General features: G+C 39.5%; 1 protein-coding gene across 1 annotated transcript in view; it reads left to right on the forward strand.

Annotated features, from left to right (window-relative positions):
* TUBGCP3 (tubulin gamma complex associated protein 3) overlaps positions 1–22,303 on the forward strand; it is a 79,259-nt gene that overhangs the window by 11,404 nt on the left and 45,552 nt on the right. Inside the window, exons 3-6 of the mRNA XM_032226661.1 lie at positions 2,220–2,287; positions 5,952–6,029; positions 7,269–7,474; positions 10,128–10,300. Coding sequence (XP_032082552.1) covers positions 2,220–2,287; positions 5,952–6,029; positions 7,269–7,474; positions 10,128–10,300 — 525 coding nt within the window. The remainder of the gene's footprint in view (positions 1–2,219; positions 2,288–5,951; positions 6,030–7,268; positions 7,475–10,127; positions 10,301–22,303) is intronic.

Here is a 22,303-nt window from a genome sequence, read left to right on the forward strand (position 1 = left end):
CAGGATTGATTTACAGGAGCAACTGCAACCTTCCCTCCTGGCTTCCCCGTTGACTTTATGGGAAGCCAGCAGGGAAGGTGACAAATGGCAATCATGTGACCTCAGCTCACTGCAACATTGTAATTGCATGATCACATAACTGCAGGGTCACTGTCGCAGCTGCAACTTCACAAATAGTTACCCTCATTCAGTGGCATCATAAGTTTGAACAGTTGCTGAACAAGGGGTCGTATTTTGACTACGTGTTGCAAGCAGTTATCCTTCCTCCCCATGGCTCCCCCTTTAAGAACATAAAACAATTCTAAAGTATCTTTATTCAGATGTTTAAGACTTCAAATGTATAGAGTTTTTTTCTTTCTCCTTTTCCTTCTTCTCTCCCTACCTCTCCCCCTCCCCTCTCTCTCTTTCTCCCCATCCTCCTCTTCCTCCTCTTTCACTTTCACTTTCAAGTTCCCATTTCCTTTATAGATTGTCCATGCAGGAAATTTTCTGCTGTGATCATCATGTTATTTCACAAATACTGTACAAGCACTTTGGAAGGGTAGCTTTTGGCTATTATGCACTTACTGGTTGTGGGAAGTGAAGTAGGGAGCAATGAGATCCTCTTTCATCCTATATAGTCGACTTTTTTCTCTGCAGAATAATAAGGCAAACCATTTTTTAAATTGCAAATGTATATAGAAAAAATGCTGTGTAAAAAGTAGGTTGGACAGTTTTGTCTTCGCAGCAGGAAATGGGGATTTGCCCCTTTATTCCTTCCATGGACAAGACAAGAAACTTAAGGGGAAGAGGTTACTTTTTGACAGCTTTGTTGTCATCCACCTTATGTCTTTGAGTGAGGATGATCTGATCTTCCAGATGCATTGTGTATAATCCTGAACATGAACTATGACATCAATTAATTTTATAAATCAGAAGATGTAGAATAGTTTAAAATATCATTTTCTCAATTATTTTGTGAATAACTGAGATGTTGTCTTTTTATTTTTGCAGTAAGTGTTACTGACCATAATTTATATTAGCCCACATAGAGTATTTAATAGAAATTTTTAAAAATGCATATTCCAAGGGTAAGATTGTTTTATTGGAGACAATACAATTGCTTGATGCTTGGGTTGCCTTTTATTATGTGTCTATCAGTCTTTCTATTAATCTACCAAATTTATATAGTCACACATCTTACAAATGTGACTCTAGGTGGCATTTAATAAAACATACCATAGTTTATAAACTATGTCTCTTGTATGACATCAAATTGTGCTTGATTTATATAGCTAGTATCTATTCTTGCAACTATATAGATAGGTAAACAATTCAAAGTTTTCAGAAAAAGAAAAAACAAGCATTACCGGTACATGGGTATATTAGTACTCATAATAATATACCTTAGAACCATTCCCTCACTTTAAGCCTTGGCATGGAAATATTTTTGGATTTATCTTCAGCAATATCAGGAATTAGGAGGAGTGTATTCACAGTGATTTTTTAATCTTGGCGAAGAAGCAATGTCTTCATTTTCATATATTTTTGGAAATCTGATTCTTCAAATCAGTACCACAGAGGATATCATAGAACAACATCCCCCAACGTGTTAGTGGCCTGTTGTGGGGAGGAGAGGGGATGGTTTTGTGTGAGGGGCTGATGCGCATGCATGCACAGCTTCATTTGTGTGAGCGCTTGCTGCTCTTGTGAGTGGGGCTGCATGTGCATGCATGCTCACCCACTGCTGGGGCAGCCCAGTTCCGAATGGGTTGCAGACCAGGAGTGGGCTGTGGCCCAGGAGTTGGGGTCCCATACAATAGAAGTAAAATCTAGTGTAACAAGGATTTGTGTTTTCCCATTCATTTATACATTGTCTTGCATTTTTACGTAATCGAGGCAGATCTTGTGAAGAAATAATCATCTTTATGCAGAAAAACCTTTTCCTAGCCCATAGATCAATTATATAATATTAAGTAAAAGGTTGTTGTATATGAAAATGAATAGTTGCATGAATTTGCATCTTAATGCAAAATGTAGATTTTCTATATATGAACAACATTGAGATTAAAAACAAACAAACCATGATGTAATAGGAATTGTTGGGGGCCAACTTTGTAATATAAGCCAGCAGAAATCTATATAGCAATAAAATACTCAATAACAATGTCATTTGCCTTCAAAAAGTAAAACACGATTTGCTTCCCAAACTGCCCCTAAAATGTTTTTCTCTATTACAGTTGTGCGCCAAGGAAGAGAAGAACATGCTGCTGTATTTTCAGAGCTCTACAGAAAACTTTACTCACAGGTAAAGGAACAAACTTTCTACGTAGGGTATGCAAAAAATTTACAAAACCATTAGCAAAATGAAGCATCTGTCTTGAAGCTTTACAGCAGCCTGGCTTCTGAAAGGATTCACATTCTCTTTTGCTGTTGCAAAACAGAAGTGTTGTTTGTGGAAGCATATGTAGACAACTCTGGGAATTTAGTGAAGACCCATTTGGCACCTTTTGAGAAGAGATGAATCTCTTGTAATCTTTGAGTTAGGTCCATTTGTTCAGTGACCATTCAAAGTTACAATATTGCTGAATAGAGCCGAGGTGGCGCAGTGATTAAATGCAGCACTGCAGGCTACTTCAGCTGACTGCAGTTCTGCAGTTCGGCTGTTCAAATCTCACCAGCTCAAGGTTGACTCAGCCTTCTATCCTTCCGAGGTGGGTAAAATGAGGACCCAAATTGTTGTTGGGGGCAATATGCTGACTCTGTAAACCGCTTAGAGAGGGCTGAAAGCCCTATGAAGCAGTATATAAGTCTAACTGCTATTGCTATTGCTATTGCTATTGAACACCTGAGATTTACGATCAGTCCTCAAAGTTCTGGCTGTTGCAGCACTCTGGCAGTCACACCGTCAATATTCGGGCACTTGGCAACTGACCTACATTTACAACCAGTTGCAACGTCCCATGTTCTTATTCTCTACCCTTGTACAAACTCCTGCTTCAGTTCCTCCACTCACCTATCTCCACCCCACCCACCCCGATCTCTTCCCTTTGGGCCACCCTGTACTCTGCCATCTGATCTTGCTGCCACTTCAGCACAGCACAGCCTCCAGAGCTAGGCCTACCTAGGAAGGAGGTAATGGGATGTAGAGGAAGCAGGATGTCAGGGCAGGTATAGGACTTCCAACTTCCATTGTTGCCACAAGAAGCAATAGCCCATTGAGTATCCTTTAGCAAATGGGGCTTCACTGCCCTGCTGCACTCACTGGCACTGTGTCCTTGTTCAGCACCTGAATCCTGGGTCAGCAGTGGAAGGAGGAAGACAGTGAAGGTCAGTGGTAGGAGTAGGTGGTAGAATGCATGGTGGCCAAAGGGCTGAGATGGTGGGAGATAGGCTGGTGGAGAGATTCAAAGCAACATCAGTTTGGGCAGGGTAGGGGTGGCATGAGGTCCTTGCCCAAAGATTATGTAGTTCTTGCCTAATGATTGCAACCAGGCCTGCCAAACTGCCATTACTGCCAAGTGGTATGGTTACATTATGCTTTGCTTACTGACCACTTTGCTTAACAATGGAAACTACAGTCCCAATTAGGGTTATAGTCCCACTCCCTGTACATCATTTATACGAATGTCATTGCTTTGCAAAGCCTTGTTCTCTGCAATACCAGTTGGACCATAGTTTTTATGGAAATGTATTGCGTTCCCTTATGTTCTATAATACTGTAATGAAATCCTATTATGAAAATAAAATGAATAGCAATTATTTTAGTTTCCCAAAATGACTTTTTATGGAAAGGTCTTAGACTGTCAAGGTATATTTTGTTTTATTATGTTAAAGTTATCTTCCTGCTCTATTTTTAAGTTAATGTATATTGATTAATTGATCATATATTTCTTCAGTCCCTTAAATAATGTTGGCTTTATTTTAATTATTTTTTGGTACATTATGTCTAGGATTCCTTAAACATATATTAATTTTATGCAACTAAACCGTGTGTGTGTGTGTGCGTGCGCGCGCGCGTGCGTGCGTGCCCGTGAATGCAAATTAATTATTCTTTGGCATGGTTGAGTTCTTTCTTTCACTAGAGGAGGCTGCTAAAAGATTTTGAGATTCTGAAAATAGTTAAAAGGCTGCTTAATGCAATTGCTCCTGAGCAGCTAATGACTCAAAGAGAACTATCGGTCTTTTCTTTAGTTTTCTAATTTTCATAATTTATCTTGCAGAATCAATTCATTTAAACAAACCTGAAAGAAACTTGGGATATCCTGGCAAGGACATGGCTTATTTTAGTAGGAATCCTCCATTACTGATGCTTGATATCAATTTTTCTTTGTTTGGCTATGATAGGTTGTTCATTGAAACAATTCAGTCCACACAATCTATTCCCTTGGTTTTACTAGCATCATCCAATGTGGAAAAGTAGATGGTGGAAATGAAATAATTTGAAGGCAATGCCTTGTGTAAACACAAAGAAGCTTATAAGTACAAAAGGGGCAAATGGGCAATTGCTGATACTCAAAAGTGTGTGTGTGTGTGTGCGTGTGTTTGTGTGTGTATACATATAGATAAAATTATTGTGACAATAGATCTGTGTGTCTAATTTTTTTATTTTCTTTGAAGCTGGCTGAGTGATTGGCTGCTGCTATGAAACTTAAGGATCAGTTTTGCAGAAGTGAACAATAGCTGGCTAGATTTCTTGGAACTTGGCGTTACCCATTTATGCTATTTTGAAATGAAAAGGCAGACAATACCTGCTTTGTTCTGAATAAGTACCGTATTTTCACGACTATAAGCCGCACTGAAAATCCTAAAATTTGATCCAAAACCGGCAGTGCGGCTTATAACCCGGTGCGCTTTATATGTGGAAAAAGATCTCCCAGCTGCTTTCGCGGTTTCCTGGAGCGCCAAGAACCTTCGCGCTCTTCTCCGCTCCTCGCGAGTGCAATAGATGTCCAGAAGCAGCTTTTGGGGCTAATGGGGATTGGATTTCCAGCTCGATAGCCCCTGCCGCTTCTGGACGTCTATTGCAGTTATGAGGAGCTGAGGAGAGTGCGGAGAAGAGCGCGGAGGTTCTTGGCGCTCCAGGAAGCCGCGAAAGCAGTTGGGAGAGGCGCATGGCTTGGTTTCTCCTCCCTGGACGTCACAGCAGCAGCCCCAAACTCACCGATCTCAGTGTTTTTCGCATCGGGGTGTGCTGCAAGAGCATGCCCCGATGCGAAAAACACAGAGATCGGTGCGCTTGGGGCTGCTGCTGCGACGTCCAGGGAGGAGAAACCAAGCCGTGCGCCTCCCCCAGCTGCTTTCCCGGCTTCCTGGAGCGCCAAGAACCTCCGCGCTGTTCTCTGCACTCTCCTCGGCTCCTCACAACTGCAATAGACGTCCAGAAGCGGCAGGGGCTATCGAGCTGGAAATCCAATCCCCATTAGCCCCAAAAGCCGCTTCTGGACATCTATTGCAGTCGTGAGGAGCGGAGAAGAGCGCGGAGGTTCTTGGCGCTCCAGGAAGCCGGGAAAGCAGCTGGGGGAGGCGCAGGGCTTGGTTTCTCCTCCCTGGACATCGCAGCAGCAGCCCCAAGCGCACCGAACTCTGTGTTTTTCGCATCGGGGCATGCTCTTGCAGCACACCCCGATGCGAAAAACACTGAGATCGGTGAGTTTGGGGCTGCTGCTGCGACGTCCAGGGAGGAGAAACCAAGCCGTGCGCCTCTCCCAACTGCTTTCCCGGCTTCCTGGAGCGCCAAGAACCTCCGCGCTCTTCTCCGCTCCTCCTCGCGACTGCAACAGATGTCCAGAAGCGTCGGGAAATGTGCGGCTTATAACCCGGTGCGCTTTATATGTGGAAAAAGTTTGAAAAATTAACGTTAATTGATACTGCGGCTTATAATCCGGTGCGGCTTTTGGTCGTGAAAATACGGTAATACTTTTATATTTTGAAGTCAAGTTGTCATAACTAATTGTTGTCTCTTATCATAGGGCGTTTTGAAAAACAGATGGTCAATCCTCTACCTCCTGCTTAGTCTCAGTGAAGATCCTCGTAAGCAGTCAAACAAGGCAAATAGAATTTTTAATCTTGTTTATTATATATGTATGTATGTGTTTATATAAATGTTAACTTTTACAATCAAACTTTTTCTAATGAAATTTAACATTGAATTTTCTTAAAGTTTTTAATTTCATTGATTTGCCATTTTTATGAGTTAAATGACAAGATGGTCAATTTCAAATGATTAAGAACATTAAAATGTTTTTAAATGACTGGTTAAATCATTTAATATAGTCTTCTGCTGCCTAAAAACTTCACTGAAATTAATAGCAAGTAAACTCTGAACGTATGTCTATTTGGTGTGCCATTGCAAAAAAAAGGGGGGGGTGGGGGGGCTCTTTTTCATTACAAGAAATCTTGTGCCTGGTAGCTAGCAAAACACATCAATTGATCTCTAATTTAGCAAATAAATATACAAGGAACAAATATGTGTTTGATATTTCTACTAGCTACTGTATAGAATAGATATTTAGTCAGTTTTCATTGAGGTGAATTCATGTAGAATGTAATGAAAATATCCAGGGAAAAATTGGATTTGGCTCTAGAAATGTTTTATCATTGTGGCTTATTTTAGACGCATAGTTAATAAAAATAACAGCCATGTTTCTGTCTGATGTAATTTCTTAAATAATTTCAAGGTCAGAATGTAATTTTTTCTTCAGTGAGAAATACCTATATTCTGACTTGTTGACTATTTCATCATTGTCTACATGAGATTTTTTAAAGAAACTGTAACAACTATTTCAGTTTTGTTACTGGTTATATTGGGAGGTTGCTGTAAATCCACTTTCTCGTGAAAAAGCTCGCATTCTCTGAAATTTAGTTCAAAAAATCCAGATGCATGTTTTCTTTTCTTTGTTTTACATTTTGTGTTAGAAAGAGCTTCAACAATGTTTTTTTTTAATTTGCTGATAGGATAATAGAGATCCAGTCTGGTGTATTGATTAAGGTGCTGGCCTAGAAACTAGGAGACTGTGAGTTCTAGTCCTGCCTTAGTTATGAAAGCCAGCTGGGGGACTTTGGGCCAGTCAATCTTTCTCAGCCCAACTCACCTCACAGAGAAGTAACAATGTTTAGCTAATAAGATAAAACATAAAAGCCATATTGTTAGATTATGGGGTCATTCATGGCTCATCTTTATCATTTGTGTTCTGCAGAATAGTTTAAGAAACACTGATTTGGATGATGCTTTGGACTAGATTACTGTATGAGGTATCCTTAAAATGTGGGCCTTTTTTCCCCTCAAGGTTTCAAATTTTGCTACCCTCTTTGCTCAAGCTCTACCACGGGATGCTCACTCAACTCCTTACTACTATGCTAGACCTCAGAGCCTTCCTCTGAATTATCAAGATCGGAATCTCCAGCCTGGCACTATGGGAAGCAGTGGGATCAGTAGTATAGGGATATATGCCCCAAATGGACCAACGCCAACTCCACCAACATTTCTTCCAGGGTAAAGGAAATGTGTTCATCTTGTTTTATTTAATTCAGTTTTGGCATTGCCTGAGTCACTCTGGAGTCACATTGTTTTAAATATGACTCTCAGACTCACAATATATGTATATATAAACAATAGAGTTCTTAGTGTTCTCTGAGCTTGGTTATTTGTTTGCAGATGTTTTATTAGCAGACTAGATAAAATCTTGTCAGTGCTGGAAGGGAGTGGGGTTTGCTCACCCTTTATTTAAAATAGCTTGCCTTATCAGTGTTGGAAATTCTTGTTAGTTCCTTGATTAGGCTGTTGTTTACTGTTCGTTCATTTGATTGTTTGTCTAGTGTTTGTCTAGTGTTAATCCAGTGGTTAATCTCTGCTTATCTTGATCTTCTACTCTTTTTGTTTCTGTTTTAGCTTTAAAAAGCTAAAGCTTTTACTAACCACTGGAAGGCAGGATTTTCAGCCCCTGAGCAGAGAGGCACTCAGCCTGCGTTTACCTCCCCCACCCCATCCCAAGGCACCCTGCACTCCTTACTTTATTGTACTGCCTTCCTGCTCATGGGCTGATATTCCTCCTGGCTGAAATTCAAGCAGGAATTTTCAGCGCTGAGCACTTGTAACTGTACTGGGCCTCCCAGAGCCGCCCCTACCTGCCTGAGCACCTTGTACTTACCTTACTGCTCTCTCTCTCTGCTCTGGGGCAGAAAATCCTGCTTAGATTTCAGCTCTCAGCTCCCTCTCATCTCTGGAAGGTGGCTGAAAGAGCTGCCAGCTGAAGAATTTCAGCTCTGTTGATGAAGGAGAGTTGAAATCATTCAATGGGTTGCAGGAACAGCAGTTTCGGCTGTTTGCAGCAGCAGCAACCTTTCTTGCTGACTTCCTCATTGACTTTCTGGAGAAGCCAGCAAGATTGCAAATGGTCATCTCATGGCGGCAGGGCATTTGGCAACCAGATTGAAATGTGAACAGATTGTCAAGCCCCAGATGAAGATCACCTTACTGTGGGGTGTCTTTGTGACATTTTGGAACCGGTATACCCTTTCTGAACCCATTGCTATTTCAAAATATCGTTAGGGGAACAATCATAAGTTGAGGACTTACCTGAATGTAGTCTATTAGTCTATTGAGGTACCTCTTAAGCTCTAGAGCAGGGATGTCAAACTTGTGTCGTCACAGTGTCATTATGTGACATATCGCAAATTTTCTTCCCTTCACTAAACCAGGCATGGGCATGGCCTGAATCTGGTCTGCGAGCCACAGGTTTGACAGCCCTCCCTAGAACCCAGGATTCATGCCTTTCCTTTCACTGTACTTGCCCTTTAGAATAGTAATCCCACCCAAGATGCAGTCTATATTATTAAGTGCTTAGAATGATTCCATAGTAGTAAAGTACAAAAATCTTGTGTTTCGGTATATTATCTTAAAATATATTTGTTGGCCTTAATGAGGCTTATTGTTGAATGCATTATAAATTTCAAAGCCTAAGAGCAGGATTTAGAAAAAGACAAAAATTTGCAGTATTTTGTTGATAAATCTCTTCAGTTTGATACACTTAATACACTACTTAATATGGTAAGTGGTGTGATAATTATAGATAGTTCTCATTTAATTTCTGAGTCGCTTAACAACTGCAATTACTGTTAAAAAATAATTTGCAAGCAGACCTTGCCTTTATGACTCTCTTGCCTCTAAAGCAAATACAAGGTGAAGTAAGATCATAAGCACAATCACAGGTTTACTTAGCAACCACTTCACCTAACAACCATGTTGCTGGTCCCAATTGTAGTTGATAAATGAGGACTGCTTGTACTTAGCTGATTGCTTAGTCTGAGAACCTGAGAATTTCTCAGTCTGTTCCCCGTGATAGCTTAGCAACCTGCCCTTGAATATAGCTAATAAGAGTCAAGTGTCCCAGGTATGGTGACTATTTCTCACCTGTACCATATACAAACTTTTGGGTAAGAGACATTTCCATTGCTAAGAATAGGCTTTCTTGCAGGATTGAAATAAAATATAAATGTAGTTTTTTAATTTACTAAAATATTAGAAGAGATCTACTAGAAAATATTTTATTATTTTTTATTTATCAAATTTCTGCAGTGCCCATAAATGACTTTTGGTAGCTTACAAATAAAAACCATATAGTCATATAAAAAGTCAAGTAATCATTGAAACAAAGCTTTGAACCTCGCATTGGCAGGTCTAAATTTAGTAATTCGATATGTGGAAGACAGTTTCTCTCACAAGGCATTTGAAATATCAGTCTCTAAAATGATCCCTTAAAGGACATTGTTTTGTTATATAACTTTTTTGGCAGCAAACAACTGAAGGGATGAGAATATGTTTCTTCTGTATTGTATTTAATATACTAGAGAAGATGTCTGCTGAACATTCAAGAAGTTTGGCATTTCCTCTTATACTATAGAGCTATACAGCTAGGAGTTATATATGAAGGAAACACATGAGAAATCCTTTGCTTTTATAGTGATAGTATTTTGTATGTATTTGTATATTTATTTATTTTTATCTATTTTCTGTCTGCAAAGCTTGAATTAGGCTTGGCTGGAACATCATTGGACAGTCATGGAAAAGCAAAAATATTTGGAACATTTTGTGTATTTTATTGCCATTTTATCATTATTATATTAATACCTAGGGTTTCTTTTCTTAGACAATCCTATCAACGTGCGGGAGTAGGAGATTGTCTCCGACAACAGCTGGGAACGCGGCTTGCTTGGACGTTAACTGCAGGCCAGCCTACGTTACAGAATTCTACCTCAAAAGGCCTTTCAACCACAGTTTCACGTAATCAGCCACGATCAAGGCGGGAGGGTGACATAAGTGGTAAGAGAAATATATTTCACTGACTTTGCAGTGTGTGTAAACTTTCAAAGTTGAAAGAGCCTAAATCAATTATCAAATTGGGGGCTTTATTATTTTGTCCATATTAAAAACTTCAGTATAATGCTTTTAAAATATAATTATTTGGAAATAAGTTCTAGTATGTTTATTTATTGCTTAGGTGCCACTGAATTGTGTTTGCTCCTGGCGGCTGTATAGAAAAATGCTCGATAGTTAAAGTTCTGCTACCCTCTTGAGATGACTCCATATATAATTATAATACTAAAATGTAAAAAATAATATGATGCAAGAAAACATAATACAGAGGGTGCAAGAGGCAGATTCACAATCAGAAAAGTCAAACCAGATGGGTTCACACTCTTCCTGATCAATGTCTATGGAAAAACCAGGTGGGATTAAAATCATCTGGATCTTGGGTGGAATTACTATTCTAAAAGGCAAGTACAGTGAAAGAGAAGGCATGAATCCTGGGTTCTATGAGAGGACATTGCTTAAGAGATAAGCTCTGGAACATATGAGTTTGTGGGATTTTACTGGATGGGTAGAGATAATCAGAGAGAGGTAGTCTCACAAAACTCAGAGTTTGTGTCACAAACAGCTTTAAAAGTAATGTTTAAGGTATTGGGCCTTGAATTGTATCTCCAAGCCCACTGATAGCCTCCAAGCTCTCAAAGTAACAATGTTACATAGGTGTATTGAGGTGCATCTGCAGCTGTCTGTGCCATGCATCCTGGACCAGTTGTAGCTTCCAGGGAATCTTGAAGGGCAGCCAAGTAGAATGAATTGTAGTAATCCAGACAAGGGTGACTAAGGCATGAGCGACTGTGTGTCTGGTCTCCCAGTCCATTAATAGGTTCAGCAATATGTCCAGTAGTACTTCAAATGTTCTCTGAGCCATGGCTGCCATCTGATTTTTCAAGCAGGAGTCATGAATCTAGGAGGCTCCCAGATTGACTCATGACTTCTGCTTGAAAATCAAATGGCAGCCATGGCTCAGAGGGCTACCTAGTCAGAACTAAATATAGAAGTCTTTGAATTTAATAGGTCTTGAAATTTATTTGCCACTTGGTTGTGCTAGGATTGAGCATGAATTTGCTCCTTTCAATCTTGACCCCATAGTCTCCAGATACTGAATCATCACGGCTCTGTTAATGTGCATTCTTCCTTTCTTGAACCAGCAGAAAAATATGTTGATATAATTAATGTTTCCCTGGAAGTTGAGCCTTCGGTATCAAGTCTTCCAAGTGGGTCTGTCCATACAGTCTGTATAGATCCTACAAACAGATTTTTCCCCTAGATTTTAAAAAAAACATTACTTGACAGGCTTCAGCAAATGTAGATGGTTACCTGGAATAGAAACGTTAGCCATATTTTGAACGCAGCTCTGAATGTAGCTCTGTTGGTCTTCTGGAACTCCAACTGATAGGAAGATTAGTAAAACTGTCTGCCAATCTATTATAATTGATATCAAAAAATAGTGGTGGAGGAGGAATGTGAGGTGAAGTTTCTCATTGTCTCATTATCCTCCAGTCCTCTGACTTATCAATATGTAAGTTGATACTAACTTTGTAAACTTCTTAATAGGCAAGTTTTATAGTACATTCCATTTTTTTTCCTTTCATAAATATTTCTCATAAATCATCTTTATTTTCAGCTAACAAAGTCATGTCATCTGTGTATCTTCAATTGCTTGTATTTTAATTTCCAATTTTGATTCCTGCTGACATCTTTTCCAATCCTGCAAATTTATATTTATAATATAAATACATATTGCATAGTATGGACAATACACATTCCTTTGCTGTTCCCTTTCTATATGTTGAAATTCCAAGTTAATTTTTTCAGTAGTTTATTTCTTTAAAAAAAGAAATTCAGAAGAAAACTAGGTCCCTTATTGTGATTTGAGAAGCAAAAGTAAATCAGCTTTCTTTATTGTTGTCTCCATTATCCATTTTATATTGGATAAGATATTAAGTATGTATAAATATTAGTGATCTCATCTCCGATCTCTTTACCTTTAAAACATCTTTTTTCATGTGCTATTTCTCTATCTATTCTTACATAGAGATTCATATCCTGAATATCAGTGATTGTCCAATGGACAATCCAGGTTCACCTATGTTCACTCATTCCTAAAACATCTAGTTTGGTACACTTCACTTCATGTTCAAGAACTTCAAGTTTTCTTTCTACCCTTTTGTATTCCTTATTCTAATTGTATACACCCACTTCTCATTTAACAACTTCCTCAGTTAGTGACCATTCTGAAATACAATGACATAATAAAAAGTTCAGTTTCTGACCACTGTGCACATTTACAGCCAAATTTCAAGTGCCTGACAATGCCCTGCAGTGAGGGTAACATAGGCCTAGCTGTATGAGAGAACTTCATCTGAATGGATGGCAGCACTCAGCCAAATTTGCATAACTTGGTCACTAAATGAGGAGTTTGTGTATGTTCTTGTAAAGCGCTGGCACTAATGGACTACCCATATTTTTCGCACTATAAGAGGCACTGTTTGGGAGGCGGGGCTTGACTTTGCAATGACACGACATGCAATTTTGGGGCTCCAAGATTGCTGTCGATATCTCTGTTCCTGGACGGTCCTTTTGGACCTAAACTGTTCTGAAGGAGAAGAGCATGCCTTCTGATCTCAGGGAAATCGCAAAGTCCCTGATTGATCCAAGAGAAAGCTCCTTTTGCCAGCTACAAGGGTTAGCAGCCAAAATAGCTGAATAGGTTGGGACAAGCCCCTGAAACAGAAGCAGTACAGGAGAGACAGTGTGTCAAAATGGTGAGAAAAAAATTTATTATTAGAGAAGGGAAACCCCAAAAGACTTGGAGTTTAAAATAAAATTGAAGACAGAAGAAAATAAGCGGCAAATTAACCCTGGTTTAAAACTATTGTGTTATCTTTTCTACCTTAACTTTCTTTGTTTTTTATGGATGGAATTTTAAAAATGCCTCTTACTTTTAAACTGGACTGGTCTCTTTTTTTCCTTCTTCCTCTATACTTTTTCCATTTTTTGTATTCGTGGATTGAAAGTTTCTTCTCTCATAAGGCTTGGACGGAGCATAATTTTTAAACATTTTTCCCCTCTTTCGGAGCTTGGACTTTACAGAGAGAGGCAAAAAAAGATGGAAAAGAGGTAACACTATCATCTAGTGGCTTGAGGCTTGGCAATATCTGATAAAGCTATAAGCTTTATTTACTGAAAGGGTCAGTGGAAAACGTTTTGTTTATATAGGTGTTCTTTTGAAGGAAAGAGAAAGCTTTGACTTGAAAAACTCCACTGGATTTGTTTGAAACCTAAAAAGTCTCAGATGTTTTGGCAGTCTTTATAACCTGGAAAATGGCACAATGTGAAGAAGAAAAGGCACTAACTTTGCAAAGAATTTTCTTAGAAATTCAAAAAGTTTTAATAACCACAGGGAAAATTGAAAAGAGACTTGAAATTATAGATCAAAATACAGAAAGTACGGGGACAGGGATGAAGTTTGAGGACAGAGCTGAAAAAATAACAGAGACATATGAAAGTGATAAGAAAATTGTTGACACTGACAGCAAACTGAGAGTGGAGGGAAATGACAAGTGTGAAATATGGAAAGGAGAGATCGATGAACCGGAACTTTATTTCAGATGACAGAACATAGATGAAGAAAGGAGAGAAAATTTGGTAGAAATAATGAGAGTAATCTTGGCAGAAGCACTAATGATAACAAAGTTAAGCTGATAAAAGGAGCAGATCGAAGGTTTCGAATCCTTATAAGTCATGCAATGAGCAACAAGTTCTTAAGAGAAGTCCACATAATATTTATCAAGAAAACACTTAGAATACAGACTTTACAAATGGCAAGACATATTGGACTACACTATTTCTGGAAGGATACAGGATGATGAAATGAAATGTCACAATAAATTTTAGTTAAATGTAGTTAAATTTTGAGTGCTATGTACAACGTAATAATAGCTATAGTCAAATAAATGATTAATAATGATAACAAAGCATTTATATTTACTAGATTGATAATTTTATATTATACTGTAAGTGAGGATTATGGAGATGATGTTAAAAAGCCTTTTTATAAAAGATAAACAATTCTATATAGAATAGAATATAAAGATGTAATATCATTGGATGATGTAATAAAATATCATAATATAAATTTACTTCAAATTTAATATGCCTTATGTTGAAAAGATGTAATAATAGCTCAGCATAATGGATGTTTAATAATTATAACAATTTGTATACATGTATATTAGATTGATGAGACTAATAATGGGAAAAACATGGAATTGAAAATTATTAAAGAATGTTATCAATGCTAAAATAATAGAATGACTTAGAATAGGATAAAAAATAACTCTTTATAATTGGATATATTCAAGATGATATAATGAATCATTATAATATTAATGGTTATATATTTAGAACACCTTGTCTAAAATGGAGAGAATAGTGATAATCAAACAAAGGAAGCATAATAACAATGTATACAAAGATATCTTGATTGACAATATGTGAATTTTGATAAAATTCAAGTGATGACTATGGAAAGGATGCAGAAAGATCTTGTAACCAATTGACACACTTTATGTAGTTGAAGAGGCTTTTATGTTATATGTGTTATGTGTTTGTGTTTGTTTTAAAAAAAAATTATATGTGTGTATGTATGTATATGTATATGTATGTATGTATATATGTCTGTGTGTGTATGTGTATGTATATGTGTGTGTGTGTGTGTGCACCCACCACTGATCAACTGAGCTGAGCTGCTACTGCTGCTGCTGGAGAACACTGAAGCCTTCATTGCTGAGCTGATTGGTGGTTGGATTGGCCTCCCGGAATACTGTCAATCAGCTGCTCTAGACGGTGGGGGTCGCCGTTTGCCTCCATCACCGCTCGCCGTATTCCAACCGCCAATCAGCTGCTCGGCAGTGAAGGATCCAGTGTTCCCCAGCAGCAGAAGCAGTTCAGCTTAGTTGACCAGTGGTGGGCACAACGGAGACGAGTCCTGATGAGCTACATGCTCGGGCTGCAATAACATGTTGAAGTCTGAAGCCCCAGGGAGATATTATTTTGATTACATTCAATTACACATTTCCACATCAGTCTGAGCCTTCAATCAAAAACTTGAACTGGTGTAGGTAGTCCTCAAATTCCAGTTGCTAAGTAGGACAGTTATTAAATAAGTTGCACCACATTTTATGACCTTTTTGCCACAGTTGTTAAGAGAATCATTGCAATTGTTAAATGAATCATATGGTTGTGAAGTGAATGTGTCTTCTCCCATTGACTTCGCTTGTTAGAAACCATCTGGGAAGTTACAAATGGTGATTGCGTCACCTTGGGACAGTGCAACTGTCATAAATACACACCCGTTGCCAAGCACCCAAATTTTGATCACATGACCATGGGGATGCTGCAATAGTAAGAGTGAAAACTGACCATGTCACTTTTTTCAATGCTGTTGTAACCCTCAAACTGTCATTAAATGAATGGTTATAAATCGAGGACTATCTAAATTTGGAAGTTAAACATCTGGATAAAGTGAAACAAACTCAGATGAAATTCTATCAATACCTTTTTACCAATAAGCATTGGGACAATCAGTACAATTGATCCCAATAGTTACTTTATCTAGGATTACATTCCCCCCCGCCAAAGGAGTAGGTGTAGGCTCACAACTGGGGGTCCTCTTGGATATGAACATGACTTGAAGGGGTGCTTTCAAGCCCTTCAATGCAGCAGTTGGAACCCTATGTGGAAACAATAACTTCTACTTGGATCACCATGTGGTCGGACTGTTGAAATGCACTGTACATTGTCCAGGTTTTGGAAATGATACAGGAAGATACAATTGATCTAGACTGCAGCAGCAAGACTGAGGTTTTGAGGTTGCTGCACTGGTAATTTCTGGTGCCAATTCAAAATGTAGGTAATAAATGCTAAAGCCCTATGCATTGTAACATCAGCTTACATCAACACACCGTCTTTCCAAAATGGATTTTGCAGTCCAATCTATATCTTAAGATCTGATACGCGTCTCATCTCCATGGAAGATATGAGATATCTGACTCTGACAGCCACTTTTCTCTGTAGTGACCCCCCATGTTCTGCAGTATGCTTTCCCTGGACATAGATGCCACATTCTGTCTCCTTGCATTTCATGTGATAGTTAAAATATTTTTATTCCACTATGCCATTGGACTTGATTGTGGACGTCCACTTTCGTATGTGAGTTTTGGTCCATTTTAAACATACGTCGTTCTGTTGATTCTCCTTTGAGAATTCAGCAATTGGGGCAGTCAACAAATATTGCAAATAAGTAAATAATAAATAAACAAGCGGGCTGAGTACAGCACTCTCACTAAAAGCTAAAATATAATAAAACATGCATAACCTTCTATATCGATCTTAATCTTCAATGACATATACTTCTGAGGACAAAAAGTTACAAGGAAAAAAATTGAAGATTTTTGTAAGATGGGGTGGAAAAACTATGTTGGGAAATTACATTCCAATCCAGAACTATTTCGAATGGCAGCTGGAAAAACTGCCTTAGACAAATGAATGTGGGTATTGAATTCTGATTTACTCTGTTAACAGTAAAAGAAGCCAGATTGATATTGCTTTACTTATCCCCAGCTAGGGAACAGGATTGTAGTCTGAAAAAGAAATACTTTAAAAGTACATTAAGAGATACAGTTCCTTGCAGAAGACTGTCTGAAGTAATATATAATCAGTCCCTTACTTGACTTGTTACAGCACAATAAGCCCACTTTGGATTTAAATGAAAGAAAGAATAAGTTATTACAATGGCATAATTATATTGGAAGGTACAGGTAATCGTCAACCTATGCCTATAATGGTGCCTGCCCATTATGGTTGCAAGCGGCAATGGACATTAAGCTAGATGGCATCATTTAATGACCTCCATCCTCTTATCTCTGATGTGGAGCAAAGAGTGTCTTAGGTGGGGGAGGTCTTAGGAGTCGCAGGGTCCACCTACCATGGGCATACTCTATCCCCTTGCTTCCATGCTCCGTTCTCATCCATTGGGTCCCCACAGCCCTTAGGCCTACTTTAACCCTCAAATGGGTCCCCACAGGTCTTTTCTCCCACACTGGATTCCAGTAGGCTTTGTGCTTCCTCCCAACCCTTTCCCCTGCCCTGGGCACCCATTGCACACTTCGCTTTTAAAGCTCTCTGGAGCTCCGGAGGTTAAGGAAGCAAAATAGAGCAATTTGTCCCTTGGCTACATGGTGCCCTCCCAGAAATGGCTGCCATTTTGGTGCAACCATGAGGAATTGTAGACACATTGAAAATGGCAGCTGCGGCTCAGGGATGAAGGGCCTACTCCCCTTTCCCAAAATAAGGCCTGGAGATTTTCAAAAGGTAAGCATGCGATGGATAAACAGTGGGTGAGAAGCAGGCCCAAGGCTGAATGGGGGAACAGAGCTGGGGGAACTGCTGCAGGCTCCCTGCAGTTAGTCATAAGAGCAAATGATCTTGGGGGTTCTGCAGCAACTATAACTTTGAAACAATCATAAGTACCTTCGTGGGGAAGGTCTATAACTTCAAATGGCAGTTAAGTGATGGTCGTTATGTGAGGATTACCTGTTGTGATATACACAGTGTATTTTTCATTGGGAGCATACACCATTTATGATGTAAGCTGCACATTTGAAAACTCATGGACTATGTTTCAGGGAGACATGGAGCTATAATTTTGTACAGCCAAGGGAGCCTTGTATTGTGGGCAATTGCTTTTCATAGTAACATTTCCAGGACCAGATTGTGATAAAGGAAGAAACTGTACTAATTCAGAAAAAGTCAACATTCCCCTGAGAGTTATATGGGACCAAGGTGTAGATTCTATAGAACTGTGATGGCGAATCTTTTCAGCATTGAGTGCTGAAAAGGGAGCATGCACGTGTGGGCTTGTCGGTGTCCCATCCAGGAATTCGAGCTGCCCAGGGGACATGCATGCACGAGAAAATGAACTTCCAGTTTCCGGCGCACCAGCCAGTCTTCCGTTTAGTGGTGCACATGTGTCGTGACAATCAGCTGGCCAGTGCGCTGGAAAACAGAAGACCAGCTCTACTGGCTTCCAGCACTGCCGCATGCATGAAGGCCAGCTGATTGTCGCATGTGCATGTGCGTCAAAAACCCGGAAGAGGAATGGGTGCTGCCGCGTATGCCAGGCTATATGGCTCCATGTGCTACTTCACGCACGCGGGCCACAGGTTCACCATCACGGCTATAGAAGAATAGCTAAATATGCTAGTATATTTACACCTATCAGCAGGGGAGGAATGCTTTCAGAACATCCACAAAATGACACTGACACAGTAAGGTTGCTTTTAAAATAGAAACAACTCTTCATAATAACCACTTTCAAGACTAGCTAAGAAAGGGCTTATATTATTCTTAACCCCCCCCCCCATCCTTTGTAGGATTTCTTTCATTGTTTGAAAACCTGTATTTATAATTTTCAGTAAAATAGTGATTCCTCCTCCTAAGGATATCATTTGATGATGTCATTAATTAGCTTTCTCTTAATCTTGCCTCCTCCTAGTCTTTGTATGTTTCTGAAAGAATTGAGTGGGCAAGGTAGACGCCCTTCTCAGGAGTTGTGTTGAAGGTTAACATCCTAAGCTTTGTGTGTGCTTGCATCATTTTAAAAATGTGGTTATAATAAATTGCTTATGTTAAAAGTATGAGGTGCCTAATTCATGACTCAGACTATAAGTTTAGGAATGGAGCCAACAACTGTATACTATCCAGCAGCTGGATTTTGCTAGGTATCAGATAAACTTGAATTTGTCCAAATTAATTGCAAAACATTATGGCATGGGTCCAGATTACTTGAGGGAATGTCTCATCCCAATGGGATTGGCCCGCCCCACCTGTGCCAGCAGAGGAGCTATGCTGATGGCCTCATTGACCAGGGTATTCCGGCTGCCTTCTCTGCAGTCACTCCTGCCCTCTGGGACATCTTGTCCCCAGGAGTGAGGGTGGCTCGAACCTTCCTGACCTTCTGCAAGAGCCTGAAGAACTCGCTCTGCCAGTTGGCTTGGGGTTCTAGTGGGGGAGCTTCACAATAGAGGTGATTGATAGCTTAATGACAGATCCCACCTCTCCCTGCTCATCCTCTTCCTTCTGTCCCATCTTTTACTTAGATTTGATAATCTATTTTTATAATATTTTATTCATATTATATACATGCTTTATATAATTGTATTCTTTTAACATTGTAAGCTACCCAGAGTCACCCTATGAATTAAAGAATTAAATCATGTCATTCCCAGTCAATTTTAAAAAAAACATTTTGAGGGGAAGTTGGTTGTTTAATGCTTGATGTAAAGAACTTTATAGAGTGCTTTTATATGCTTAGTAACTTTCAGGAGAAACTGTTTTGGACTTATTATTTTGTTGCCTTCTCTTGCTCACTTTATAGTTCAAAAGTATAATAGAATTACTTTATTCTTTAGACAATATTTCCATTTGATGCATATCTATATATCTATCTATCTATATCTATCTATCTATATCTATCTATATCTATCTATCTATATCTATCTATCTATCTATCTATCTATCTATCTATCTATCTATCTATCTATCTATCTATCTATCTATCTATCTATCTATCTATATGCTGGTCTTGTTGTATTCGGGTCTTTTCCCGTGTAAGATATTGAGATTGTCTTGGCAACGTTTTGGCGAGGTCTCACTCGCCATCTTCAGGCTGGTGTTTTGGGCTTAAAACGTGAGCGGAGCTGCCGTCTTTCTATAAATCTTGGTGGGGGTGTATGGAGTGCTGGCTTTGTTTCAGTAAGTTGATTGATTGGATGTGTGGCTGTATCATGATTGGTAGATTGGTGCTGGCACATGTCCATTGTTGTTTTGTGTTGTAACAGCCTGGTGGGGGGGGGGCTCGGCTGGTTTCCAGATGTCTGGTTGGCGGGAGGTATCATCACGTTTATTTATGTTGTGGGGGTGTTTATTTCGATAGCTTCCATAATTATTCTCTTGTTGAAGTGTTTAGTTTTGGAGATTAACCTGGTTCCTTGAAAATTAATTTCATATCCTGTAGCTTTAAGGTGCTGGAAAAGGGAGGAAGTTTTTTCTTTTTTTCTTACTGCGTTCTTGTGTTCTGCGATGTGTGCATTTATTCTCCTGTTCGTTTGTCCTATGTATTTTGCAGGGCAGATTTTGCACGGTATTTCATAGACTCCTTGGTTTTCTAGTTGGATTTTGTCTTTGGGGTTTCTTAAGATGTTGGCTATTTTTTGGTCAGTGTTGAAGGCTGTCTTGATATTGTGTTTGTGGAGAATTTTGCTGATTTTATCGGTGGTGTCTTTGATGTAAGGGAGGAGGGCAATGCCATTGTCCTGTTCTGTGTCTCGGTTTTTTGTGGGGAGTCTCCTTTTGGATTAGGTTGGTAATTGTTTTTCTTTGGAATCCGTTGGAGATTAATACGTTTGTGAGAGTGTGTAATTCAGTTTTCAGGTGGTCTTTGTTGGCTAGGCGTTTGGTTCTGGAGATGAGGGTCTTGGCTACAGAGTTGATCTGTGCAGGGTGGTGATGGTATTGTGCGTTTAAGTAGCGGTTGGTATGTGTTTTTTTCCGGTAGATGGTGTGTTCTAGGGAGCCATTGGGTTTTTTGTAGATTAGGACATCCAGAAAGGGAAGTTGGTTGTTTGCTTCTATTTCCATAGTGAATTGTATTTTGGGGTGTAGGCTGTTGAGATGTGTGAGGAAGTTGTCCAGTTTTTTTTTCCTGTGTGGCCAAATCACGAAAGTGCCATCAACATATCTAAGCCAGGGTATGTGTTCAGATTTATTTAACGCCTTATAAATTTTATAACACCCAGCTTGAAGATGGTGAATGAGACCTCGCCGAAACGTTGCCAAGACAATCTCAATCTTAGGTATGCTGGTCTTGTTGTATTCAGGTCTTTTCCTGTGTAAGATTGAGATTGTCTTGGCAACGTTTCGGCGGGGTCTCACTCTTCATCTTCAGGCTGGTGTTTTGGGCTTAAAGCGTGGTTGGAGCTGCCGTCTTTCTATAAATCTTGGTGGGGGTGTGTGGAGTGCTGGCTTTGTTTCAGTAGGTGGATTGATTGGATGTGTGGCTGTATCATGATTGGTAGATTGGTGCTGATTGGTGCTGGCTGTGTGTCCATTGTTGTTTTGTGTTGTAGGCCTGGGTGGTGGGTGGGGCTCGTTTTCTAGCTTGCAAATGTAATTGAAGAAACGGATATACCCTGCCATGTTTTTTGGTAACTGCTTCTGAAAACATTCATATTCCCAGTTAAAGAATATTTATAAAGACAGCAGTTGGATTTTATGAATATTATAAATAATAAGTGTGTAGTGGACTATAGGGAAAAATACAAGCCTTAGTGTTCTTTAACGTTTAAATCTATACTGTAGATATTTGGAATTTGAAACATTCAGTAATAATCTAGATTTTTTTAAAAAGAATATGATGATTTACTGAGTACAGTTTTCCAGAATTAAATGTAAGATGGGTGGATGATGAAAGAAGCGGTGGGAGAAGCTTATTCTGAATTTCATTTATTTTGTAACAGATATATACCGTATTTTCACGACCAAAAGCCGCACCGGATTATAAGCCGCAGTATCAATTAACGTTAATTTTTCAAACTTTTTCCACATATAAAGCGCACCGGGTTATAAGCCGCACGTTTCCTGACGCTTCTGGACATCTGTTGCAGTCGCGAGGAGCAGCACGAAGGTTCTTGGCGCTCCAGGAAGCCCCAAAAGCAGCTGGGAGAGGCGCACGGCTTGGTTTCTCCTCCCTGGACGTCGCAGCAGCAGCCCCAAGCGCACCGATCTCTGTGTTTTTCGCATCGGGGCATGCTCTTGCAGCACACATGCCCCGATCGGTGCATGCCCCGATGCGAAAAACACAGGGATCGGTGCGCTTGGGGCTGCTGCTGCGAC

The sequence above is a fragment of the Thamnophis elegans genome, chromosome 11 (assembly GCF_009769535.1).
Source record: "Thamnophis elegans isolate rThaEle1 chromosome 11, rThaEle1.pri, whole genome shotgun sequence".
Lineage (NCBI taxonomy): Eukaryota > Metazoa > Chordata > Lepidosauria > Squamata > Colubridae > Thamnophis > Thamnophis elegans.